Source organism: Staurois parvus, unplaced genomic scaffold, assembly GCF_062004578.1.
Source record: "Staurois parvus isolate SC_StPar_1 unplaced genomic scaffold, SC_StPar_1.0 ptg000114l, whole genome shotgun sequence".
NCBI lineage: Eukaryota > Metazoa > Chordata > Amphibia > Anura > Ranidae > Staurois > Staurois parvus.
Genome location: NW_028317910.1, coordinates 6,272,121 through 6,298,430, shown reverse-complemented (window position 1 = coordinate 6,298,430; position 26,310 = coordinate 6,272,121). Strand labels below are relative to the sequence as shown.

General features: G+C 42.2%; 1 protein-coding gene across 15 annotated transcripts in view; it reads right to left on the bottom strand.

Annotated features, from left to right (window-relative positions):
• Positions 1-1,354: 1,354 nt before the first annotated feature.
• ERC1 (ELKS/RAB6-interacting/CAST family member 1) overlaps positions 1,355-26,310 on the bottom strand; it is a 352,762-nt gene continuing 327,806 nt past the window's right edge. For 8 of the 15 annotated variants that reach the window (XM_089671795.1, XM_089671801.1, XM_089671796.1 and 5 more), the window contains 2 exons: positions 13,658-13,846; positions 1,355-8,374 (listed from right to left, as the gene is read on the bottom strand). In XM_089671795.1, coding sequence (XP_089527921.1) covers positions 8,237-8,374; positions 13,658-13,846 — 327 coding nt within the window. In that variant the 3' untranslated portion in view covers positions 1,355-8,236. Of the gene's footprint in view, positions 8,375-13,657; positions 13,847-26,310 lie in introns of those variants that run through there. The other 7 variants (XM_089671804.1, XM_089671807.1, XM_089671808.1 and 4 more) reach the window with 1 other exon arrangement.

Below are 26,310 nucleotides of genomic sequence, written 5' to 3'. Positions count from 1 at the left end.
ATATTAGTGTTTGTATTCTTCTTTACAAACTCAAACATTCACTATATAAACTGAAAAATGTTTGAAGATTTTGCTTTCCTTTGAATCACTTAATTAATATTTAGTTGTATAAGCACTGTTTCTGAGAACTGCTGTACATCCGTGTTGCATGGAGTCAACCAACTTCTGGCACCTGTGAACAGGTATTCCAGCCCAGGATGATTGGACTACATTCCACAGTTCTTCTCTATTTCTTGGTTTTGCCTCAGAATTTTTTGATGTCACCCCACAAGTTTTCTATTGGATTAAGATCCAATAGCTTGGCTTCACATAGGCGGCTTCTAATTGTAACAGTACTCACAGGTAACTTTAGACCTTCTTTGATCTTCCTGGAGCTGATTGTTGGCTGAGTCCTTGCCATTTTGGCTATTCTTCTATCCATTCGAATGGTAGTTTTTCGCTTTCTTCCACGACTTTCAGGTTTTGGTTGCCATTTTAAAGCATTTGCGATCATTTTAGCTGAGCAGCCTATCATTTTCTGCACTTCTTTATATGTTTTCCCCTCTCCAATCAACTTTTTAATCAAGGTACGCTGTTCTTCTGAACAATGTCTGGAACAACCCATTTTCCTCAGAATTTCATAGAGAAATGCACTGTAACCAGCATGTACAACATTTGCTGCCTTCCTTCCTTAAATAAGGGCAATAATTGCCACCTGTTTTTCAAAGAATGAATGACCTCACTAATAGAACTCCACACTGCTATTATTTTGAACATGCCCCTTTCAATTAGTGATTCAATTACACAGAATAAGCAGCATGCATGTCATGACTGTTGGGTCTGTTGGATTTCTATTACTCTACTACACCTGCTAGTAAATTATTTGCCATGTAGAAATATCATTTCTACCAAAAACAGTGATTGATCAGGTTAGTGATGTCTGACTGCTATTATTTTGAACACAACTGTATATACATTTGACATATTCTGCAGTGCTGTACAGAGACACTGACTGTACATTGATCCTGTATAATACCTTAACAAAGATGCTTTTGTTTGCCCAGAGAAAAAAGCAGATGAAGACATTGTCAGAGGGAGTGTTGTGATCTCTGTGAAAGGTAATAAACACCAGAACGTGTTACACTGACATATTAGCATGCGTGAACCCAACATAAAATATCTGATGTTAGGCCTGCTTTAATCAAATGTATCACACTTTGCTCTGCCTTGCTGTATGCAGACACACATGAGGGTGCACAATTATTGCTCCTCCTCTAATCAGGAATGGGGGGTAAGCACATACATATTTTCTGTATTTAACTAAAAGCTAATGTCTTTGATGCACTTAATTCAGTTGATAAAATAAACGTCACACTTTTCTTCATTAATTTTTTTCTTTATTTTATTTTTTAACATTTTTTGGCATCTTGTGTCAGGGAAAAAAACCCAAAAAACAATAAAAAAAAAATATTGGTACATAAAGAATGACAGGGAGGGATACATGAATCTTTTCTCTGCCAGGAGCCCAGGGATACAGATGAATGCCACCCTCGAAACCCTCTGGAAAGGAGAAGACTGAATTCTTTTTTGTTAAAAAAAAGTTTTTACAAGGTTTGAAAAAGGCACAAAACAGCCCAATAAAATACAGAGGGAGGACACCAATGAACCCCCTACGTTGTAAAGGAGGGGTACTTCGAGGCTGTCTGCATGGGCAGCAGAGGGGTACATTGTAACATGTAGAAACATACTGGACATTAAACAATAGCGGAGGGTCGGCCAGCAGCAAATTGGCAGTCCCCATAACTTGACCAATGGGGGCCACCTTACAATCCCTAAAATAATTTTCCCTTCTCACAAGACATCAAACCTCCCCTCCCCTGTAACATGCCACAGAATACATTCAATAGCCCTCATAACACCCCCCTCCCAACCCCTCCCCCCGCTCCGTGTGAAGATCTAAAATTGGAATAACGCCTTTGTAGCCCCACGGAGGTCGGCAATGCAAAGGGTTAAAAAGCAGCTGATCAAATGCTCCAAGGTAAAGCTCTATGATTGTGAAAGGGCGCGGCCAAGCTTTCCTTACATTTAGCCTAACATAGTGGTCTTGTGCCTTTACCACCCTTGCTATTATTTCACCTATGCTTAATGGGGTCCAGATATGGTCCAATTCCTCCCATTTTTGATAACTGAGGCATCAAGAACTTCCTTAACACAACTATGACACAGAAGCTTTCCACTTTTTGCACACTCTCTGTGCAGTGGTTGGCATTCCTCCCTTTAAAGTGAACCTGTTATATACATTGATATGTCTAAACTAGCAATGTTGCCAACTGCAGGCACTCTATACAACTTCTGACTAACTTGGTGCTAAGCCCCAGTCTGTAGGATCTTAAGCATACCCTTTAACAGAAAACGTTAGGGCTTTTATCTTCATGGAGGCTTTAGCTGGCCATACACTAACATATTTCGTTCATCACCCCATTTGTGTGGATGGATGAAACCCCTCTACCCTACTACTGTATTTTGACTGCTTCAAGTGCCAGCTATCAGAACACCACAACAGTGTCTGCAGCTGATTGGCTGCAGAGGCTGTCCGGCTGACAATTTTCAGCCTGGTTCCGTAGATAAAAGTCAAATGAATTTTTGACTTGATGAGCTGATTCTATCTACTGATAGAATTTAGGCCGATTCAGAGGAACAATGTATGACCAACTTAAGGCATTGGACTGTTGTCTGGCAAGAAGGCGCTTAGCGTGAAGCCAAGGCCTTCTTCACAGAGTACATCCAACAAATAGCAGCATCCTGAGTGTGTAGGAAATGGTTAGAAGTTTATTTAAAAAAGGTACCTGAAGGCACCACAAGGTGTCTGCATTTTGGCTGTATGGCTAGTTTGTACAAATTCACCTAAAAAAGGAAAGTTAGGGCTCATTTACACTTGACTTTATTTCCTACTCTTGCCATACGCCCCTATAGCGTTTAACAGGCGCTAGACAGGCGTTTGGGAAGCATTTTTAATGCTCCTCAAACGCTCCCAAAACGCCCTATGCGCGGTTTTGAGGCGTTTGCCAAGCGTTAAAACCGCACCACAAACTCCTATAATGAAGTTAAATGGTATTAACGCTCCGCAACCCCATCACAACCACATCGCAAATGCCTGGCAGGCGTTTGCGGAGCGGCACCATAGACTTGAATGGGAGGCTTCAACTCCTCCTGCCTCGACCCGAGGCGTCAGTTTTGCCGTGACGCGACGCTAACGCTTCCGTGTAAACAGAACTGTGTGCTGCCATGTGCAGGATTTCATAGGCGTTTGAGAAGCATTAAAAATGCTTCCCAAACGCCTGTCTGATGCCTGCTGACAAAGCTAGTGTGAACGTAGCCTTAAAGTGAAACTATGGACAACAAAGTAAAATACGACACACATTATGCAATCTGAGATGAACATTAACACAGATATTTTTGTTTTTCAAAGTCCCCCCTGTAACATAGCTTTATTACCTGTTAATTCTACTAGTAGATCAAATCATTTTTCTACTTTCTGTAGCAGGCCAAGGTGTCCAGCAAACGTGACAGTTATAGGGGTTAGGAAAAACCATGTTACACCGCCAGAGGTGCTTACAACAGTCAGCTTTTATTCATATGGCTTAAATCTTCATTTCAAAGGAAATATTTTTGCTATAACTGCTTAAAAGTGTTTGCTGGTGTTAGGCAAAATAAATGGACTTTTAAACAAGTTAAAGCCTAAGGTCCAAAACTACATATCCAAATAATTGATGTACTTGCAGAAACAACAGGTAATAAAACTATGTTAGAGGGGTTACTCAGGAAAAAAAAACTACTATGTTATTGCTACTCACAGACTGCACCATATATGTCATTTTTTTGTCCAGAATTCCACCTAAATTGTGCATTCATTGCTACATGAAGGTGACCAATCTGCATGTCAGGATTGAATCTTTGTGAGTTTGAGTATGGGCTGATGTCTCACCATTGCTGTGTGCATCAATGTATCTATCCGTTTTTGTGGGGGAAATGAGAATTAATACCTCAGCTTTGTAAGAAAGTAAATGAGCACCAACATCAGATAGACATGTGGACACGATTTGTCTTTCAAATTATCCTTTAACAACGTGAACCTGCACGTTTGGATCACCCAAGCCTATATGTTATTGCCGATAGTAGAAGAGCGGCCATTTACACCCAGCATTGGCCTAATTCCAGGGAAAAAAAACTGTCTTGCAACGTAACATAAACCAGTCAATTACATCCTCTCCAAGAATATTCAATTGGGAATGTCTATGTAAACCCACATGCAATCATCACTAAAATCTGATTCAAAAAGTTGCCACAGGAGGCCAGCTGATGGCGACTATACTTGTATAAGTAGTAAGCCCTACTTTCACCCTCACTCACCTGATCTAATGTAAAATCCCCCAACAGATACTTCAGATTCTCAAATGACCTTGTCTATAAAAACACCCGGCAGCTGCTCAGTCCTCCAGGGAGCCGGTGGACTATGGCATGGCTTTTTTTTCCATAGTGTATATGAAAAGCTGTCTTCTTGCAAGGAAAAGGCTTTTCGACTAGTCCTTGGAAAAACTCAACACAACACCCACTGGCCAGCCGTCTCCATGGAAGACTTCAGCATCATCCAATGTTGGCACGAGTTCATCCGCTGATGTCTCCAAGGTCAATGCTAGGGGTATATATTGTATGGGAAAGACCAGGAGGGCAGTTGGGCTGTTTAGAGTTCCTAAAAAAGTACATTATCTTTTAACTGCTTGCCCACAAATGTTACCCAACTGAAAACAACATGACACTCTGATGAGCTTTACCTGGGAGGGAATTTTTTCTTGATGTTCACTGCTTTTTGTAGTGTACAAGAGAAACAAAAAAAAAAACAAAAACATTTTCAATATGGCAAATATTCCATACGTAAAACACACACACATACACACACACACATCATACGTCTATACACGTGTGTGCCATAACAGTTTATATGCACGCACACTTTTTTTCTCTACTTCTGTGGGTTGGCTGACCAGGTCGCACCCCTGAATGCACCAACAATCTGAACAAAAACAGGGGTCATCCTGTCCATACAGTAAGTAACAGACATTAGACATGTACACAAATAAGAGGAGTTCATTAAGGGCCAGGCGCAGGCATAAACCACAAGAAAAGAAAAATATTTATATATATTTATATAAAGTAAAAAGGCCTGAAAAATTCAGGTGACACATTACTCCTCAAAACACACCAGGAATGGAGGTTTTTCTTATTTTATTTTTGACACAAAAATTTTTCAAAAAAATTCCCCCCCTTCCCAATAGTTTTATTCTAAAAAGTTTTAGCAGCGCCAGCCATTTTGCTCAGTAAAGATCTTTTTGTAGTGTAGTTACAAACACCTTTTTATCTTTTTATATATATTTATAGCTATCCTTGAAATGGTAAGCTCTATGCCCCCCTCCCACCCAAAAAACGGACATTCCTTTTAATAAAAAGAGATTTTGTTTTTGTGTTCCACACAATACAGATTATTGTAAAAGAGATAATATGAAGCAGTAACTTCTCAAAGTAATTCAGAGAGCTGTAACTTGTATGCGATGTCTTGCATTCTACATTCAAAGTAACAATGATTACCCATGAAAGAATTCCACGCAGATGTTTGCTTGAAAGAACCATTCTAGCAGCTTTCCATGCCAAGGACAAAAATACAGTTCCTTTCTTAGTGTTTTGAATCCTAAAATCGTCTTGGCTGTAGGTACAGTGTGCCAGTTCCTATGGTTTTCATACTTCTAAATGTCCAACTCATTACCTTTTTTGGAGTTAGTTGGTCTAAAATTTTCAAGAAGAATCATGCCCTTAAGATTCGGCGACCAGCTCAACTTCCATCTGCTGACTAGCATTTATTTCCTCAGTAAAGTTGCTGGATCACTGTTGTACACAGCATGAACTGGGGCTATGAAATGTATTGATCTAACAGTCATAATGGCCACGGTGCCCTGGATATAAGGTTCGATCATACAGCCCTTTTTTCTCGCTACGAACGGATTTTCAGGTTAACAACAGAGAAAATGACCCTCATAGTTGCACAGTATTGGGTTGGGTGGGAAAGTGATTAAGTGAAAAACAAACAATGCAAACTTGTTTCTGCTGCACCTAGAGGTCTACTGAATATGGCATAAGATGTGTTCAGAGAGAAACCAACAACCTAAAATTTAAATTTGCCAAAACGTATAGATGTAGCATTTTAGTCTGGTCTTCACAACAAAAACAGCCAAACGGTGGTCTTAAGTAATACTTGTCCTGTTCACTCATGACCTATGATCATTTTAAGGCACAAACAAGAATGCCTATTAGCTCACTTGGGACTATGAGAATGCCGCTAGTGAATTCTGGGGCTTAAATTCTTGGAAAATCTGATTTACCCAGTAAGATGGTCCACTTTACAACCGGTGTGCACGCAGCTAAATGTTTTTGTGAAACCCCAAGGTTACTTTATATGTCTAAACAGAGGCATCTAAAACTGTTGGCAAAATTATCCTGCAAAAAGAGTCAAATGGCCAACATATGACACATTATGGTTTCTGAGAAAATTCTAAGTGTAGAGATTTAGCATAATCTCAAGACTGATAGGAACCGTTGACCATGACTGGTAATAGCTTAGTAGAAAAGCCTGTGCAATTCAATGCATCTCTTAAAGAGATGCAATGGGTTCAGATTTCTGGTGTTCACCTCTAAACCCCCTTTTAACCCCTTTTTTTGGACCTGAATTGTTCAGGTTTTGGATGATAAGCTTGATTCCTGAGGCTGACAGAGGCAAGGGGGTGTCCTTTTTGTGCAGAATGGACAAGCCAATGATTCAAGTAAAAGTGGATGATTTTGGAAAAGTTATAATGTCCAACAGGTCATCTGGGATACTAATCAAAACTCTATATGCTTTCCACAAGGGCAAAGACAAGATTTACGTATTAGCTTCTAACCGTTGACAGTAAAGTCAAATGCCTGCACTAACCTAGATGTCAGACTCGATCTTCCAAAATGTTCAAAAGCTGCTAAATTAAAAAATGGTTATCCATGATGGAAATTTAATTTCCAATTTATTGTACTTGCTCCTAATCCTTTATATGAAAACTATTAGCCCCTTCTACAGTTCATGTTTAGCACCATCTACAGTTACTTTAATGAGTGACACAATCTGAATCCTCTCCCAATTGCAGGTTTGGCTGTATGATTTTCATGCACCAGGGTTGGTGGAGATGCGTTCAGGCAGCACATACAGTTCATGCGTGTGTCAGAAGGCGTGGCTACGAGACATGAAAAGTAATGGAAAAAAATTGGCATCACCTAATTCAGCTTAAAGCATGGTGCAGAAGCAAAGATCAGTTTCATAAAAAAGAAAAGTAAAAAAACAACAACAAAAAATGAAAAAAGGTAGGCAGTGGTTGTTGGCATTGCTTAAAAACAGAGTTGCCCTTCAAATCTGGGATACTGCCACATCATTTTACAAGCTGCTTTTATTGAGGAGACAGACTTGCATTATTAAATCTTACTCTGGCTATTGTGCAAGATGGTAATATCAATTACCAAAAAAACTTGACCTAGTGATGGACTGGGAAATATTCTCCAGCTGCGGGAATTGTAGAGCCATTAATCAGAAATAATTCAGGTGGTGTTTTTTCACACAAGCTACAAAGAAAAAGCTTGGAGAAAAAGGCAGCTGGTTGGAAATGAACAGACCTCTGCCTGGTCTGATAGCATGTAGTGCTGGTAGGTTGTAGGACAGAAACATAATCTCTTTCGATTAAAAGTGATCCCATTGTAACAGTTTAATTTGCTGACACCTTCTGGGACTGGTGTGACAGGCCCCTGACGCAGCTGCATTCAAACACTATAACATGAGGCCCCCCCAAGGCAGACTATTATTGCATCTCTGTAGAACGTATCTGAAGGGTTGGTTGTAGAACAGATGGGTGAACCCACCGAGGACTTGGGAAAGGTCAGATCCGTGCTGAAGGAATAGAAGAAATCATTTTTGGTCCTGAGGGATCAATGCTGCCACCCCAGAACTCCATGAGACAGGTCAGCTGCTGCGAAAGCGCGCAGTGAGCCGACAGGCAGTGCAAGGCTGTGTGTGCGGGTCCCCCACCTGTGCGATGGAGGAGGGGAAGGAAACAAAAAAAGTCGTTGACTAACACTGTGTCCATGTAACAGGGCCGTGAAGGACGTCCTTTGCTACCCCGGATGGGTGAGGTCATGACGACTCTTCCAAGGCATTAACAACTTGTTCCAGGATGTCGGGGCAGTGATCTGCGATCTGTTGCAGGATAGCATTGGCGAACTCTTGCAGTTCCGCACTCTCATGCTCACATTTCTCTAGCTCTTCGCTTAACTGGAAGGAAGAAGAGGAGATTTTAGCAGTGATATCAGGAAAACCGCCATAATCTTTTACACCAATAACTGATATCAGGTGGAATATAGTATAAATCCTGAACCTAATCAAAAGAAGTTTAAAGTCAAAAATAGGTCAACCGTCAAAACAGACAATCTGAAAATGGGATTTTCTGCTCCTGTAACTGGCTTATTGCTTCTACTGAAATCTGTGTTGAGCTGAAGGAGAATTGAAAAGCATTCCCTATAAAATGTTCTTAGGTTCACTGTTCACTGTCATAGTTTCATCCTTAGTGAGATACTTGTACAGGATGTTGTATGACAAACTGTTATTTTCTAAACCACCAGTGGCACTCAAGTTTTCATTCAGGTTCTTAGGGGTTTTAAAGTTTAAAGCAGAACTCCAGGCAAACAGCTAAATACATAAATGAAATACACAGAATATAAAAATAAAGTCATTTTAACTGCCAATGGATTTGTATTCCTGTTTATCTAGTCCTGAGATTTACACAGCACTGAAACACAGCACAGCTCACTTTGGGCAAAAGACCAGAATCACAGCTCTTGTCCCTCCCACAGCCTGTAACTGGACAATGACAGGAGAAGTAGCAGAATGATGAGCTCCTCACTTTGTCACTCTGCTCTCTCCTTCTCTCAGCATGAATGTTCAAAGCACGTAGGCACTGTGGCAAAACTGACTGCCTCTTCCTGCTGCTTCTCAATCTCCCAGTCTGATCACTGCTCTACAGGGACTGCAAGAGACTGATACCAAGTCAAATTCAGATACTTTGCACTGTTTGCACCAAAAAAACTAATTTAGGGATGTATTGACAAGTACTGGCCAATACTGTGTCAGTGATAAGAGAGGAGAGGAGAGAAAGTGGCAGTGATGACAGTTTGGGCTAGACTGCATCTGAGCGTGAACTCGGGCTATGACAAGCCAGGGTTCACACAGAAGCAGTGGGGAAACCGCATGTGATTTGGACAGGAATCACATTCCTGTTCATATTGCATGCTAATCTTTGTGGCGCAATTTGCATCCATTAGCACAAATCGCATTGCAAAGTATCAGTTAAGGTATCAGTAGTATTTTCACGAGTACTCATGAAATTACTCAGTATCGGCAATGATACCGGTGCATCCCTTCTTCCAGTTGTTCTCTGTACCCCTTCATTTGTCATTTTGAAGCAAAATACTTCTTGAAATGTTTTAATGCCAATTCTCATGGATAAAATATTGTAGGTTGATGCTATAAGTAAGTCCTCAAGTACTATAATCCTCTTTTTTTTGGAAAAAAAGTAGATGTGGCGCTTTTCCCACTGAATATGGCCCGCTCTTTCACTGGAGTCTGACATATCTGGTTTAGAGGGATGACTTGGGATGATGGGAATGTTACCTATTAAACCACTGATTGTGATCATATGACCATAAAGGCCTTATCTAAATAAACTACAGAACAGAAGCAAGTGAGGAATCCTATTTTAGATGTACAGTGAAGGAAATAAGTATTTGATCCCTTGCTGATTTTGAATGTTTGCCCACTCACAAAGAAATGATCAGTCTAAAAATCGAATGATAGGTGTATTGTAACACAGAGACAGAATAGCAACAGAAAATTTCAAAAGAAATGCATGTCTAACAAATTATGCACTGATTTGCATGTTCATGAGGGAAATAAGTATTTGATCCCCTATCATTCAGCAGGATTTCTGGCTACCAGGTGTCTTTCATACAGATAAAAAGCTGAGATTAGAGTCTCTGAAAGGGAGTGCTGCTAATCTCAGTTTGTTACCTGTATAAAAGACACCTGTCCACAGGAGCAATCGAACAATCAGATTCCAAACTCTCCACCATGGCAAAGACCAAAGAGCTGTCCAAGGATGTCAGGGACAAGATTGTAAACCTACAAAAGGCTGGACTGGGCTACCAAACTATCGCCAAGAAGCTTGGTGAGAAGGTGACAACAGTTGGTGCAATCATTCGCAAATGGAAGAAACACAAAACTACTGTCAGTCTCCCTAGGTGTGGTGCACCATGCAAGATATATGGTGCACCAGTGAGGATCTTGTCAATGATCTCCAGGCAGCTGGGACCACAGTCACCAAGAAAACAATTGGTAACACACTACACCCGCAAGATCCCTCTGCTCAAGAAAGCACATGTCCAGGCCTGTCTGAAGTTTGCCACTGAACATCTGAATGATGCAGAGGAGGACTGGTTGAAAGTGTTGTGGTCAGATGAGACCAAAATCGAGCTCTTTGGCATCAACTCAACTCGCCGTGTTTGGAGGAGGAGGAATGCTGCCTATGACCCCAAGAACACCATCCCAACTGTCAAACATGGTAGTGGAAACATTCTGCTTTGGGGGTGTTTATCTGCCAAGGGGACAGGACAACTGCACCGCATCAGAAGGACGATGGACGGGGCAATGTACCATCAAATCTTGGGTGAGAATCTTCTTCCCTCAGCCAGGGCATTGAAAATGGGTCGTGGATGGGTGTTCCAGAATGACAATGACCCAAAACACATGGCCAAGGCAATAAAGGAGTGGCTCAAGAAGAAGCACATTAAGGTCCTGGAGTGGCCTAGCCAGTCTCCAGACCTTAACCTGATTGAAAATCTGTGGAAAGAGCTGAAAGTTCAAGTTGCCAAATGTCAGCCACCAAACCTTAATGACTTGGAGAGGATCTGCCAAGAGGAGTGGGCCAAAATCCCTCCTGAGATGTGTGCAAACCTGGTGGCCAACTACAGGAAATGTCTGACCTCTAGGATTGCCAACAAGGGATTTGCCACCAAGTACTAAGTCATGTTTTGTGAAGGGGATCAAATACTTATTTCCCTCATGAACATGCAAATCAGTGCATAATTTGTTAGACATGCATTTCTTTTGAATTTTTTGTTGCTATTCTGTCTCTCAGTGTTACAATATACCTACCATTCGATTTTTAGACTGATCATTTCTTTGTGAGTGGGCAAACATTTAAAATCAGCAGGGGATCAAATACTTATTTTCTTCACTGTATCTATTTTACCCCAAGAGGATTTTCTTTCCTTAAAGTGACACTAAACTGTGGTTTAAAAAAAAAAGAAAAAAAAACTATTTTAAAGTATGTATTCTTAAAATAGTTCTAAAGGCTAGATATATTTAACCTTAATGCTTTTCCAGCATTAAGGTAAAAATGTTGCAGTATTTGTACTGCCCCTTCATCCCTTTATATACTTACCCAGTCCTGTCTTGATCCGGAGCTGTGCCCGTCTGCAGCAGCGTTGGTCTGTGTTCCTCTCTTCACAGGCACAGAGACAGCAGTGGGAGCCACTGGTTTCTGCTGCTGTCAGTTAAATCTTGCAAGAAAGGAGAGGGGGCAGGGCAGAGCCATAATGGACACACACAGCCCAACTCTGGGGAAAGCCTGCACTTCTGCCTGCATAGCGAGCAGTTGCTTCAGTGGCAGACATGGAAGAGGAGGAGCAAAGATCGCTGGCGGGTAACCCCAGAAGAGGTAGTTTGGAGCTGCTCTGCAAATCCCTTGCACAGAGCAGGTAAGTAAAACATGTTTGTTATTTTAGATAAAAAAAAAAAAAATTAAAATTGTAAGCTCCAAGGATCAGGCCCTCTTGTAGTGAACTGTATCGTTGCTGTATTGTCTCCCGTTATATTGTAAAGCGCTGAGCAAACTGTTGGTGCTATATAAATCCTGTGTTATAATAATAATAATAACCACCCTTTACAACTGCTTTAACCCAAAAAGTACCTACTATTGCTCTCAGCCTCCTTCCAATTTCTTTTTTTTTCTGCAGTGATTTGATATCCTGTTAGAGGGTGGCTTTGTTCATTCTTCATGGCACCACTTAATGTAGGAACATAGTCACCCTCATTTAAGATAAACTATGGGATTTTTAGTTTGAATTATAACTGCATTTAACGAGTACTGCTCTTTCCCAACAAATGGAAATTAGAGGGAAAAGGAGAGGTTCTAAACTCACAGAGGATGTTTCAAGGAGGCAAAAAAAAGTAAGAAACAATTTCATGAAACATAAATTACAGGGCCATTAGGCAGTAGATGTGTATGGATTATTTTTGGAGAAAAAATATACTGTTTATTGTTCCTTTAACCACTTCCAGTCCGGACACTTTTACCCTCTTCCTGTCCAGGCAAATTTTCAGCTTTCAGTGCTGTCACACTTTGAATGACAATTGCGCAGTCATGCAACACTGTACCCATATGAATTTTTTAGCATTTTTGTGAGACAGATAAAGCTTTATTTTGGTGGTATTTATTCACCACTGGGATTTTTATTTTTTTTGCTATATAAATGAAAAAGCCAAAAATTTTGAAAAAACGTGTTTTTCTTATAAAATTTTGCAAATAAATAATATTTCATCATAAATCTTGGCCAAAATGTATTCAGTTATCTTTTTAGTATGAAAAAAAATAACCCAAATTAGTTTATAACCAAAAAGTATAATTTTTTTTAATTTTTTTTACATTTTTATTTTATTTTTTTCTACATACTGTCACCCTAGCAGTACAGTGTCACCATGGTGACACTGTACTACTTGTGGGGGGTGATGAAGATTTTTTTTTACACTGATTGCTTTTACACCCATAAAGGCTGTAAAAGCAATCATTTCTCCTTCTCTCTGGCTGCATTCTTGCAGCCATTGAGAAACACTGTGTGAGCTGTGATTGGTCACAGCTTGTCACATGGTACAAGGCTGTTGTGAATAGCCTTGTACCATGTGACCTCTGTGATCATTCACAGATTTCACACGTAGTAAGCAATAATGTTAGAAGTGACATCTTGCTTACTACTCTGCATGTGATCACTGATTGGCCAATCAGTGATCACATGATCGGGACATCACACAGAGGTCCCGTATGTCGATCGGTGTTCCACTGTGTCTGGAGGACACCGCAGGCATCGGATCGCGGTGCTGTGTGCTCCCAGAGAGCGCGCACAGTCCATAATGGCGGGCGCTGTTTATGAACAACAACCCGCCCCTGGAGTGCCACCATTTATATACAGCGGCTGGACGGGAAGTGGTTAAATGAAAAAGCATAATAACAATCCTTGCTTCTACAGTATATCGAGTTGTTAATAGTTGGAAGAAGGAATGTCCAAATATCTACAAATCAAATATAATCAAATACAGCACAGTAAGTAAGCGCCAGTATCTTTAAGTGAAGCATTGCTTTTGGTGTACATGTTGAAATAACACAAAGTGAGAATATAATCCACTGGTTTTTTATAAATGAACAGGAATCAACGGTAGTGCACTCACCTGTTCGGCGGTCAGCGTCTGCAGCTTCTGCTCCCAAGCTGCCCGGTTGTCGTCCAGGTGGTAGGATTCGGGCGGATGAAGTGCATTCAGAATCTGGGGGTCTCTGTCATGGCACAGAGCAGTCAGGTGCCCAATGTATAGTTTGAGTTTGCTGCGGTTTTGGTCAAGGTCTAGGAGGGGCTGGATCATCTATGCCATGGGGAGAAAAAAAATTATCAGCAGGGCATAAAAGTAACAGTTCAGTACATACACACAATAACCCTCCACCATATACAATCACATCCATCACAGACAATACAATATACAAATAGCTTAGCTTCTTCTCAATTCAGATTGAGAAAGAATGTACTCAGCGAAAAATAATCCTTAACTAAAAGCACAACAGTAGGGGTACAGTGTTGGCCCCAAATATCAGAGGAAAAATATTTTGGGTACCTATTTCAGAAGATTACAAAATTAGCAAAGAATGTGGCCTGGCAGTGGGGAAAGGGAACAGGCTTCTCAGTGCATCATTAGTGGGATCATTAGCAGGGGGAATGAGGTCCTGATAAAAATATATATCTTTTGTTACCCTTTGAGGGATCACCAGCAAGAGGAAGAGGGTCCTGATTCCATTATAAAGATTTTCAGTTATCACTAGAGGGATCACCAGCAAGGGGAAGGGGGTCCTGATTCCACTATAAAGATTTTTAGATATCACCAGCAATTGAAGGAGGTACTGATTCTCTCTTCATAGGTTTTTCGGTATCACCAGAGGGATCCCCAGCAGGAGGGAGATCCCAATATAGACCTTTAGTTATCTAGAGGGATCACCAGCAAGAGGAAGGAAGTTCTGATTCACCCATATACATTTTTAGTTAGACTAGCAAAACTGTTTCTAGTTCTGAAGACATCACTTATAAAAAGATATTGATAAGACAGAAGGAATGCAGAGACAGGCAACAAAAGAGATGAAAGGTCTGGGGGATAAAACATCAGGAGAGACTTCAGGCACTTAAAAGTGAAGGTCCAACCAAAAGGGGCTTCCCCCCCCCCTCCTCTTCACCAAATTGAACTTTTTCCAGGGGGGGGGGGGGGGTACTTGATTTTGAGAAGTGTAAGCTCTCCTCCTCTCCTCCCTCCCTGCAGTCTTCTGTTTGTCAACAGATGAGATGCCAGTGGTGAGGACAGAAGACCGAGGGAAGGAACAGATTGGGTGGGCACATCGCTGGACCCTTGAACAGATGAGTGTGTGTTTATTAAAAGTCAGCAGCTATAGTTTTTGTAGCTGCTGACTTTTAATAAACACAAAAGTGACTGGAGCTCCTCCTTAATATGTACAGACTTGAGGAAAGAAGAGAATTGGGGGATATGACTGAAAACTTTAAAGGATAAATTCACCTTTTAACAAAAAATAATAAATGCAATTTTTTTTACACGTAAAAAATGTGCATTCATTATTTTTTGTTTGTGGAGCCTCTAAAGCATTGCACCAGCAATCAGCAGATCACCAGTGCCATGCAGGTCTCCCCGAACTGTCAGTATACCTGCTTGCTCATACATCCCGTAACAGCAAGCAGATACAACTGACAGGAAGGCTCAATAAACTACCACGGTGTTGTGGAGCACCATGGAAGTTCATTAAAAGCTACAAGCGGACAGCCGCAAAGGCTTCCGGGACTTGTAGTTTTCCCATTCACAGAATACTGTGAATGAACGATGCGGCTGGGTGGGCGGAACCCTGCAGGGCCATTTAAAAAGAAAAAATGTAACAGCTAGCGGGGAGGAGAAGGTCCCCCACTAGCTGTCACAGCGGGGATCGGGGGGGATGTGGGGCCAGCCAGATCCTGAATATGGGTGTAACAAGTAACATGTTACGCAAGGTGAACTTATCCTTTAAATACATGAAGGGTGTGAATTTAGTTCAGGAGCGAAGTATTTGCAATAAACTAAGATCAAGAACACCGGGACATGACCTCAATCCAGCAGAAGAAAAGTTCAACAAAATTAATCAAAACACCATTTTCAAAATATAGCAGGACTGGCAGAATATTAAGGCAGGGACATAAATTCTACAACTGTCACCCATCCCTCTCCTCCTCAAACCAACCCTCATTTTACAATCTGGAACTTCCACCTGGACCTTGAACCCTGCCTAGTAACCCTCACACCAAGCTAGCCACTAAACTCCAAGCATATCTCCATAAAAGCACGAACGTCCTCCCTCAAGAAATAGCCACACAACGCTCCAGATCTGACCACTCAGATACCACTCACGCCAAACCCAGCCCAGCTTAACCCATAGGAGAAGAATTCTAGCTGCAGGCAGATACTACAACAAGAAACTCTACTGCATGCTAGACAATCTGCAATCAAACGCCCCTGGAAACCATCTCTCCATACCTGATCCCCACTCCCTGCACCTTTAAATGCCTCCTCTACTCCTCCTTCCTTTTCATATTCCTTTCTTGTGTTCCCAAAACCTCACTTCTCCGTCCCTCTGCTCCACCCAAAAACATGTACATCTCACCCTCACTGCTCCCATCTCCTTACTACTGTTCTCATCACATCCTGCTGATACTTCATTCACCTGCTGACCCTAACACCAGGAATGGAAGGCATGCGCGCCCGTATAGATCCCGCTCACATGCCAGCTTCCTCACCCTTCTTCTCCTCCTAACCTCTGGGGATATCTCCCCGAACCCTGGTCCTCCATTACTTCGCCCACACACAAGACATCCTCTTTCTTCCGGGAATTACCGCTATCCCCCCAATCTCATATCTGTCCCCTTGCTCCCCAGAACCACCCCCCCGTTTTCATGTGCACTCTGGAACGCCCGTTCGGTCTGCAATAAACTCACCTCTATCCACAACCTCTGTCTCCCGCTCTCTTAACCTTCTAGCACTCACCAAAACCTGACTCCAAGCAGCAGATTCTGTCTCCCCCTCAGCACTCTCCTATGGAGGCCTCAACTTGACCCACTCACCCAGGCCCAGTGGTCGGAAAGGAGGCGGGGTTGGTCTACTTCTGTCACCACTGAGTACCTTTCAAGTCCTCCCTAACCCTCCCTCTCTATCCTTCTCTTCCTTCGAGACCCACTGCATCTGGCTATTCTCTCCGATCTCTCTGAGGATTGCAGTGATCTACCGGCCTCCTGTCCTGCTTTCTCGATGACTTCGCCGCCTGGCTACCCTACTTTCTCTCCTCTGAGCTACCCACTATCATCCTCGGAGACTTCAACATCCCTATTAACGTCAATAACCCGGCTACATCTCAACTCCTCCACATAACCTCCTCTTTTGAACTAGCGCAGTGTATACAGTCCCCCACTCACTCCGACGGGAATACCTTAGACCTTGTCTTCTCTTACCACTGTACTCCCTATAACCTCTCAAACACCCCATTTCCCCTCTCTGATCACAATCTCATCACCTTCACAGTCTCCTCGTCCTCTAACACCTATCCCACCAAACAGCAAACAATTACCAGCAGAAATCTCCGAAACCTAAACCCGTCTCCCTTCCACTCTGCAACTTACCAGCTCTACGACAGCATCAACCCCCTGTCCTGCCCTGACCTGGCCACTGCTGTCTACAACAACTCTCTTTCATCCGCTCTAGACTCACTTGCTCCCCTAACAACACGAAGCATCAGGCCCCGACCTCTACAACCTTGGCAGACTGACCACACCCGGAATCTCCAATGACACATTCGCGCGCTGGAGCGATTATGGCGTAACACCAAATCCCACCAAGGGTTCACCCGTTATAAATCTGCCTTAACATACTCTTCCTCCCTTCACGCTGCCAAACAAGCTTACTTTGTCACCCTCATCAATACCTTCTCTTCGAGTCCTCGTCGGCTCTTCTCTACCTTTAACTCTCTACTTTCTCCACCCCCACCGCCACCCAGCTCCTCACTCACTGCCCACGAGATTGCACACCCCTTCCAAAACAAGATTGGCGCAATTCGTAGGGACATCGCCACTACACAGACACCCACCCCACTTAGCATTCCTCATACCATACCTCCCTCAACACTTTCCTCCTTCGACCTCGCTACCACTGAAGAGGTCCTTAAGGTCCTCTCAGAAACCTGCCTCACCACCTGCCCCCTGGACACTGTCCCCTCACAACTCCTTCGGTCACCCTCCTCCTCCATCCTATGCTCCCTCACTCACATCTTCAATCTTTCCCTCTCTACAGGTGCCTACCCCTCCCCTCTAAAGCACGCGCACATCACTCCCATATTTAAAAAAACCCTCCCTAGACCCCACCAACCTGAACAACCTTAGACCCATCTCCCTGCTGCCATTTAACTCTAAACTCCTAGAATGCTTAGACTACAATTGTCTGAGCTCCCACCTCACTGGCAACAACCTTCTCGACCCTTTACAGTCTGGCTTTTGCCCTCTACACTCCACCGAAATTGCCCTACTAAAACTCTCTAATGATCTACTAACTGCAAAAACCAACGGCCACTATTCAATACTCCTACTACTCGACCTCTCCACGGCTTTTGACACGATTGACCATCCCCTCCTCCTCAAAAAACTACACTCTTTTGGCCTCAGCAACTCCGCTCTCTCCTGGTTCTCCTCCTATCTATCGTAGCGCTCCTTCAGTGTTACCTATAACGCTGCCACCTCCTCCTCACTCCCTCTCTCTGTAGGGGTCCCTCAAGGTTCTGTCCTTGGACCCCTTCTCTTCTCCATCTACACCTCCTCCCTTGGTCACTTGATAAACTCCCACAGCTTCAATTACCATCTCTATGCTGATGACACGCAAATCTGTCTACCCCTCACCGCACCCCTTCAGTTTCCACCCGCATCGCTAGCCTACTAAGCGACGTATCGGCTTGGATGTCACTCCACTTCCTCAAACTCAACCTTTCCAAAACTGAGCTCCTAGTATTCCCCCCTGCCCGCGCCACCCCCACTGACTTCACCATAAATATCGCTAACACCATCCTCAGTCCATCCCCTCATGCCAGGGTACTAGGTGTAATCCTAGACTCCCATCTGTCCTTCTAGCCCAGATCCAATCGCTGAAAAAATCATGTAGACTTCACCTCCGCAACATCGCCAAGATACGACCGTTCCTAACCCCGGAAACCACTAAGCAACTTATTCACTCCCTTGTCATATCACGCCTCGACTACTGTAACTCCCTCCTCATTGGCCTACCTCATCGCAGGCTATCCCTACTCCAGTCTACCATGAACGCTGCTGCCAGAGTCATCCACCTCACTAACCGTTCCGTATCCGCCACCCCTCTGCCAATCCCTCCAATGGCTCCCAGTTGCCCAACGGATAAAATTCAAAACACTAACAATGACATATAAAGCCATCCACAACACTGCCCCAATTTACATAACCGATCTTATCTCTATATATCACTCAAACCGTACGCTCCTCGCAAGACCTCTTACTTTCTAGCTCCCTTATCTCCTCCTCCCATGCTCGTCTCCAAGACTTCTCCAGGGTGTCACCCATCCTCTGGAACTCCCTACCCCAGTCTATCAGACTATCACCTACTCTACTTGCCTTTAGGCGATCACTGAAAACCTATCTCTTCAGGGAAGCCTATCCCTCCGTCTGCTAATTCTGGTATCCTCTACTCTTCCAACCACTCCATCCCCCACAGTTACTACCTACTGTACCATTCACCCCTCCCTCCTAGATTGTAAGCTCCAAGGATCAGGCCCTCAAATCCCTCTTGTATGGAACTGTATTGTTACTGTATTGTCTCCCACTATAATGTAAAGCACTGAGCAAAGTGTTGGCGCTATATAAATCCTGTATTATAATAATAATATTACTTGGCTGAAGAAAGTTTGGAAAAAGTGCAGCATTTTGCAAGGAAGTAACAACATCAGCGAGGCAGGAAAAGTCAAACTGTTACACTTCTTATCATTGCCATAACTCAGTGGGAATTGAGCATAAAAAGTTCAAAAAACAAAGGCGAGATGCAGGAGGAGAACAGAGCTGTGCCTGCATGTGCTTATAATCTAAGAGTTGGGGGAAATCTAAATAGAATAAGAAGAGGCGACATTTTGTCGTAGTTCATTTTGCGCACACAGCAACGTGCCCTATTAGGTGTGAAGAGGCTCAGGACAGACGATACACAATCTCTGCTGTGTTCTATCCACAGACAGAGCAGGCGGAGTGACATGTCTCAGCACACATGGACTTAAGTGCCTGTCAGCGCCTGGATAAGCAGAATTAACGGCTGAGATTTGAGCCAGTTGCTGCAGATACGGCACATTGCTAGCGCTCCCTAGGGTCTATGCTGTGTGCCATGGAAAACGGATAAAGGAGTCATAAGTTGAGTTGGGGGAAAGGAAAAGGGAGGTGGGTCTGTGATAAGAACGCACTCAGCAGCACTTAACAATAACAGTGAGATTCCGAGAAAAGCATTTGGCTACCCACAGCCACTATTTATCTGTATCTTGAGTCTTTCCTTGAACTATGTAGAAGGGGGGAAGCCATTTTGTCACGGACCAATGGAAGATGCCATCTTGTACTGATTCTACAAGAACTAGCTTGAAGGCTACAGCATAGAACCGGTGTCTCTGGCATCACTCTCAAAAGGATAGCTGTCCCTACCTGTTAATGGGAGAACAGACTACATGACAGCTGTGTGTAGGAACAGACATTCCCCTTCAAAATTAAAGTTTATATAAAAATACACAATTCTTTTGTTCTCGGCCCATGATGTCAAGTGTGCCGAAATGAGTCGGATGGTACATAGGATTTGATCTGAACACACATTCCAAATATGCTTTTTTTATGTATTAGTCTTCCAGTGGTTAAAAAGTGCACTAAAAAAATTTCACTTTTATTTTTTTTTTAAGTACATACACTTTACAGGTATATGGGACTTTAAGGGCTTAATACTTTTTATTACTTATTACTTATTCCGTATATATTTCTTTATGGTTTTTAATTTATTGACTGCACCGACTTGTAATAAGTGACACAAATAGTTGCGCTGTAAAGTAATTTTTTTTTACACCAAATAATATACTCTAAATGCACATGGTACATTGGAATACAGCTGCTCTTCTTTGCGTGAGAAATCCCAACACTGGTGTAGAACTATTATATCATTTGAGTATGCCATTTTACTGCTTCTGTTTGTATGTTTTTTTTTTTTTGTTTTTAACAATAAATTCAGATGTGGTATACCGAGTCATACTATGTGGAGTGCTCTTCTTCCTTTCATTAAGGCCTTCCTAAAAAATGCTATTGCGGAGTCAAAAAATGAGGTTAGCGAGGATAATTTTTGGGGGATTATTAGCATCTACCCTAGGATCCCTTTGGTGACAAATGTGTTTGGCCTTCTGTGGTAAGGGGTCATATTGTTCAGGTAAGAGGCCTGCCATTCATGTTAGTGGAGGAGATTGTCACCTGATGTGTCACATACAGTTATCTGGGCTTCATAAGTTATAATCATATCTATGGCAGTGGACTTCTTATCACTATTTTTCGCTATTGTTAAATGATTTTGAGTAGGTTTATGTTTTACAATTTGATGCACAGGCCACTTTCTGCACATTGTGATTTATAAAATTCAATGGTATACATGTTTTGTGGGTACTGATTTAAAAGTATTGTATATTATTATTTATATTATTATACATGATTTGTATAGCGCCAACAGTTATATTGTGTCATCCTTATTATTATTATCATTTTCTGAGTGCAAGTTAAGTTAACACATTGTTCACAATTCTTTTTTACAGGTATTTGTGTGAACTGAGGCTCTTCATGAAAAAAGTAGTCACAATATGAATTTGTAGAGTCCTTTTTATTTACAGTGCATTAAAAAGTATTCATACCCCTTAAAATTTTCTACATTTTGTCATCTTACAACCTAAAATGTAAATGTATTTTATTAGGATTTTTAGATAGACCAACACAAAGTGGCACATAATTGTGAAGTGTAAGGAAAATGAGAAATGGTTTTCAACATTTTTTACAAATAGAAAAGTGTGGCATACATTTGTATTCAGCCCCCTTTACTCTGATATCCCTAACTAAAATCTAGTGGAACCAATTGCCTTCAGAAGTTACCTAACTAGTAAATAGAGTCCACCTGTGTGTAATTTAATCTCAGTGTAAATACAGCCGTTCTGTGAAGCCCTCAGGTTTGTTAGAGAACAATAGTGAACAAATAGCATCATGAAAGCCAAGGAACACACCAGACTAGTCAGAGATAAAGTTGTGAAGAAGTTTAAAGCAGTGTTAGGTTAAAAAAAAAAAATCTCAAGCTTTGAACATCTCACTGTGCACTGTTCAATCCATCATTCAAAAATGGAAAGAGTATGGCAGAACTGCAAACCTACCAACACATGGCAGTCTACTTAAACTGACAGGCCGGGCTAGGACAGCATTAATCAGAGAAGCAGCCAAGAGGCCCATGGTAGCTCTGGAGGAGCTGCAGAGATCCACAGCTCAGATGGGAGAATCTGTCCACAGGACAACTATTAGTCATGCACTCCACAAATCTGGCCTTTATGGAAGAGTGGCAAGAAGAAAGCCATTGTTGAAAGAAAGCCATAAGTCCCATTTGCAGTTTGCGAGAAGCCATGTGGAGGACACAGCAAACATGTGGAAGACGGTGTTCTGGTCAGATGAGACCAAAATTGAACTTTTTGGCCTAAAAGCAAAATGCTATGTGTGGCAGAAAAATTAACACTGCACATCACCCTGAACACACCATCCGCACCGTGAAACATGGTGGTGGCAGCATCATGTGGGGATGTTTTTCTTCAGCAGGGACAGGGAAGCTGGTCAGAGTTGATGGAAAAATGGATGAAGCCAAATAGAGGGAAATCGTAGAAGAAAATCTGTTAGAGTCTGCAAAAGACTGGAGACTGGGGCGGAGGTTAACCTTCCAGCAGGACAACGATCCTAGATATATATCCAGAGCTACAATGGAATGGTTTAGATCAAATCATATTCATGTGTTCGAATGGCCTAGTCAAAGTCCAGACCAAAATCCAATTGAGAATCTGTGGCAAGATTTGAAAAGTGCTGTTCACAGACTCAAGAAGAATGGGCAAAAATGCCACTCCCTAGATGTACAAAGCTGGTAGACATCCCCAAAACAAAAAATTGGTGGCTGTATTTGCAGTGAACGGTGGTTCTACAAAGTACTGACTCAGGGGGGCTGAATACAAACGCACGCCACACTTTTCAGATATTTATTTGTAAAAACATTTGAAAACCATTTACCATTTTCCTTCCACTTCATAATTATGTGCCAATATGTGTTGGTCTATCACATAAAATCCCAATAAAATACATTTATGTTTTTGGTTGTAACATGACAAAATGTGGAAAATATGAAGGGGTAGGAATACTTTTTCAAGGCACTGTAGTGTTACTTACACCCTCAAGTCAGAAACGTTAACATTGAATGTCTGCATTACCCAATTAGAGGTCTTATGCAGGGAGTTATTTTCTGAAAGTAGGTATTTGCACAGGTATGTGACAGTGCACGGACCTGATGATAGGTCACTAAGTCAACAAGCACTTTTGTGGAGCTGGTGGGCGCATGGAGTAGTAGCTATTGGCTGATGTTATACAGGCGAGTGTGCTACTAGCGGTGCATCTCCCTCGCTAGCAAGGGGGCAGTGAAGAAGCAAAATTTTTTTGGCTGTAAATGAAGAAATAAGTTTGTTGCTCACAAGCCCACTACACTGGGTCAGTCCCTTGGATGACCATGTTCCAGAGGCTGAGCAGGGGCTTGTCCTAATGCTCCAAACACCAGTAAACCAATGGAGAAGCCAAGTGTAACTTTATTGTTCTGGACAAGCAGGAGCAAAGTCTCTGTTTTGGACCTCTTCTACTGAAACGTTTTACACAAAAACTGGACTAATCATAGAGACACATACAAGGCATGCAGGAAAGTCTTCCACTGACCTCTGTGGATTTTCTCCCTCTATGGCCCTAAATGCGGCCAAATCTACCTGGCTGTTGAAGGAGTGACATCTTTATTGGCCTGCCTACCTATGTATACAATACAATAGAGAGAGCTAAGCAGTCTGTCAGCAATCCTGATTCTGGTGACAATTTGAATGCTGAAGATCACCTTTGTTACATGGCCCATCATTAAAGCACAGCTTGGATTTTCAAGTTCTTTATGTTTGGAGTACAGTTTTTTTTTTTTGTTCCAAACCAAAGTTTGACATTATCAAAGAGAATGACAAATATGTTACATTAACAGGGTTGAGATAGGATATATGACATGGTTAGCATCTTAATAAATCAACATCTGACAGTATGTGTTGAAGAAAAGACCTTTATGAAAGACCTTTGTCGAGAGCGATTGTTTTTACAGTAGGAGTGCAGTTTTATTGTTGATGTAATTGGACAACATTCAGTTTGTTCTGTGGCACTGTGAAAAAAGAAAGACTGTGTGTATGTTTTAAATATGGTTTTCAGATTTTTTAAAATCTTTTATCCCATCTCAGGTCTGCTGATCATCTGCACCCTCTATCAGCCACTTCCTGTCCATGTTCAATCACTCCAATGTTGACTGCACATCATTGCCAAATTCTTCATGGTGATGGTTAATCTCCAGAGTCTACCAAAGATGACATATTTTAAAGTGGGGTAGAGGTGGCAAATGGCTATACTTTCACGTATAAAACTTTAAGACCTGGCTGGTTCGATGAGAAGAGATACATGCAGTGAAGAATCCTCATACAGCAGCAGCTGGACAGCCCAAGCAGCCCTGCAGAGGCCATCAGGCATCAATCACAGCAGGAGCTGAGATTTACAAGATGTGCGATTTGTTCCACATGATACAGTGGATAAAAAAATGAGGTTTGTACATGACTGAGGCATCGTCAGGAGCATCGTCATCTCCATTCATCAGTCTGCATCCCCACCTGTTAATAACCATCTCCAGTGAATACATGTCAGGCTGCTTAGCTTTCAAGTTTAAAGCTGAAATGTAATCCGTTTATAATTTTTCCTCATCTGGTACGCCCCCACATGTGACTCTGAACTCAGACTGAAAGTACTGAATCCCATAAATGAAAGGGGTTGGCAAGGGACAGTTACGCTGGGGAGGAATGGATTAGATGATGCTGGGTGTACTCCATCTAGGAAATGAGGCAGGCTCTACCTGAATTGCTGCAGCTTCTAATGCAAACTGTAAGAATCCATGTGCAGTGAAATCAGAGTAAGCAATTTTAGTACAGGAGAGGAGCCTGTAATATTGTGCAAGACTAAAGGGAAGGCTGAAGTTCAGCTTTAGAGGCCAACCCCACCCAAAGCTGGTATTAAAGGCACCCACAGGCTAAACCCAAGGATTAAAAAAAGAGGTTCTACTTATTTATTAATTCTCAACGGTATCGCCATGCATTGCAAAACACCCGCATTTTCACACGTTCAAATTCTATGTGGCTTGATTTTAAAACAAGGTTCCAGGACATCTTTACCTGCATTTTCCATTGAAATAAGTTGGCTGCCGTACCTGCAGAACGCGGATCGCACAAGTGTGTACCTGGGCTAAATAATTTGTCTCAACTCTAAATGCCACTTTTGCTGGACAACTTGATCTGTTAAAGGAAGTTGAAAAATAACAAACGTACTGGCAGGATCACCAGGTAATGAAAGACTGCATCATATCTGACACTTTTTATTCTGGCCAGAGTTCCACTTTAACACTTTAAGATTCATGTCCAGTCATAACCTGTTCTCTTTACAACAAACATTTTCCCTTCCATTGCCTGAATGAAACACAGCAAGACAGTGACACAGTAAGTGTTCCACTTGTAAGAACTGATGAAACAACTTCTTTTTGAAATGTATAAAACCACTAAGACGTTGTAGTAATGACTGTGGGATTTGGGATGGGGGGGGGGGGGGGCTAGGGGAACGGACACCATTTTCTGGTTATCAGAAACAAAAGCACAGTGGGGAACAGCCGATTATCGCTGTCATAACACAGGACACGGCGAGAGAACACCACCATCTGTTTGTGATATTACAGGAAACAGTCCTCGGCCTGTGCGAAGCTTTGAAGTACAAGAAGAACGCTGCAGGAACCAGCTATATGGAGGGTATCTGTTTCATTTAGGACATGAAGACAGGGGCCACAGTATGTCCCCTAAACAGGCAGAACTGGAAGTGGGGGGCTTCTATCAGCCATCTTGTCTCCACTATGGAGAAGCATAACCTGTGTCATCTAGCACTGCGAGACTGGCAATGCACAGCCTGATAGGCCTATTCAATCGGTTTTATTCTCTATGAAAACTAAGGAGTAGCGTCACATTTCAGATAGCTGACTGAACATATGATCGTCTGATTAATTTCTGGGTATAAGACATTTATCTTTTGTCCTTGGGAATCCTAAAAGTTCAAGTTTACTCTTCATATATTTTGCCTTCCCTTGTTCCTCCATTCCCTCCTCATCAACATGCTGATTTGTTTTCAAATAAAACCTTTCAGTTTTCATTCCATATATTATATTAGTCCCAGTAATATCATCACTGTGTCTCTGTTCTTCGTTATGCAATGCAGGCAGATCATGGCTGATGGGTGGCAAAGGAGGACGAGGGTTACCCTCAAAACGTGTCACATTTACCTTGGCCAATTCTTTGGCGTTAGGCCTTATTGGCTCTTTGTGGACAAATGCATCAGGCTATTGTCACT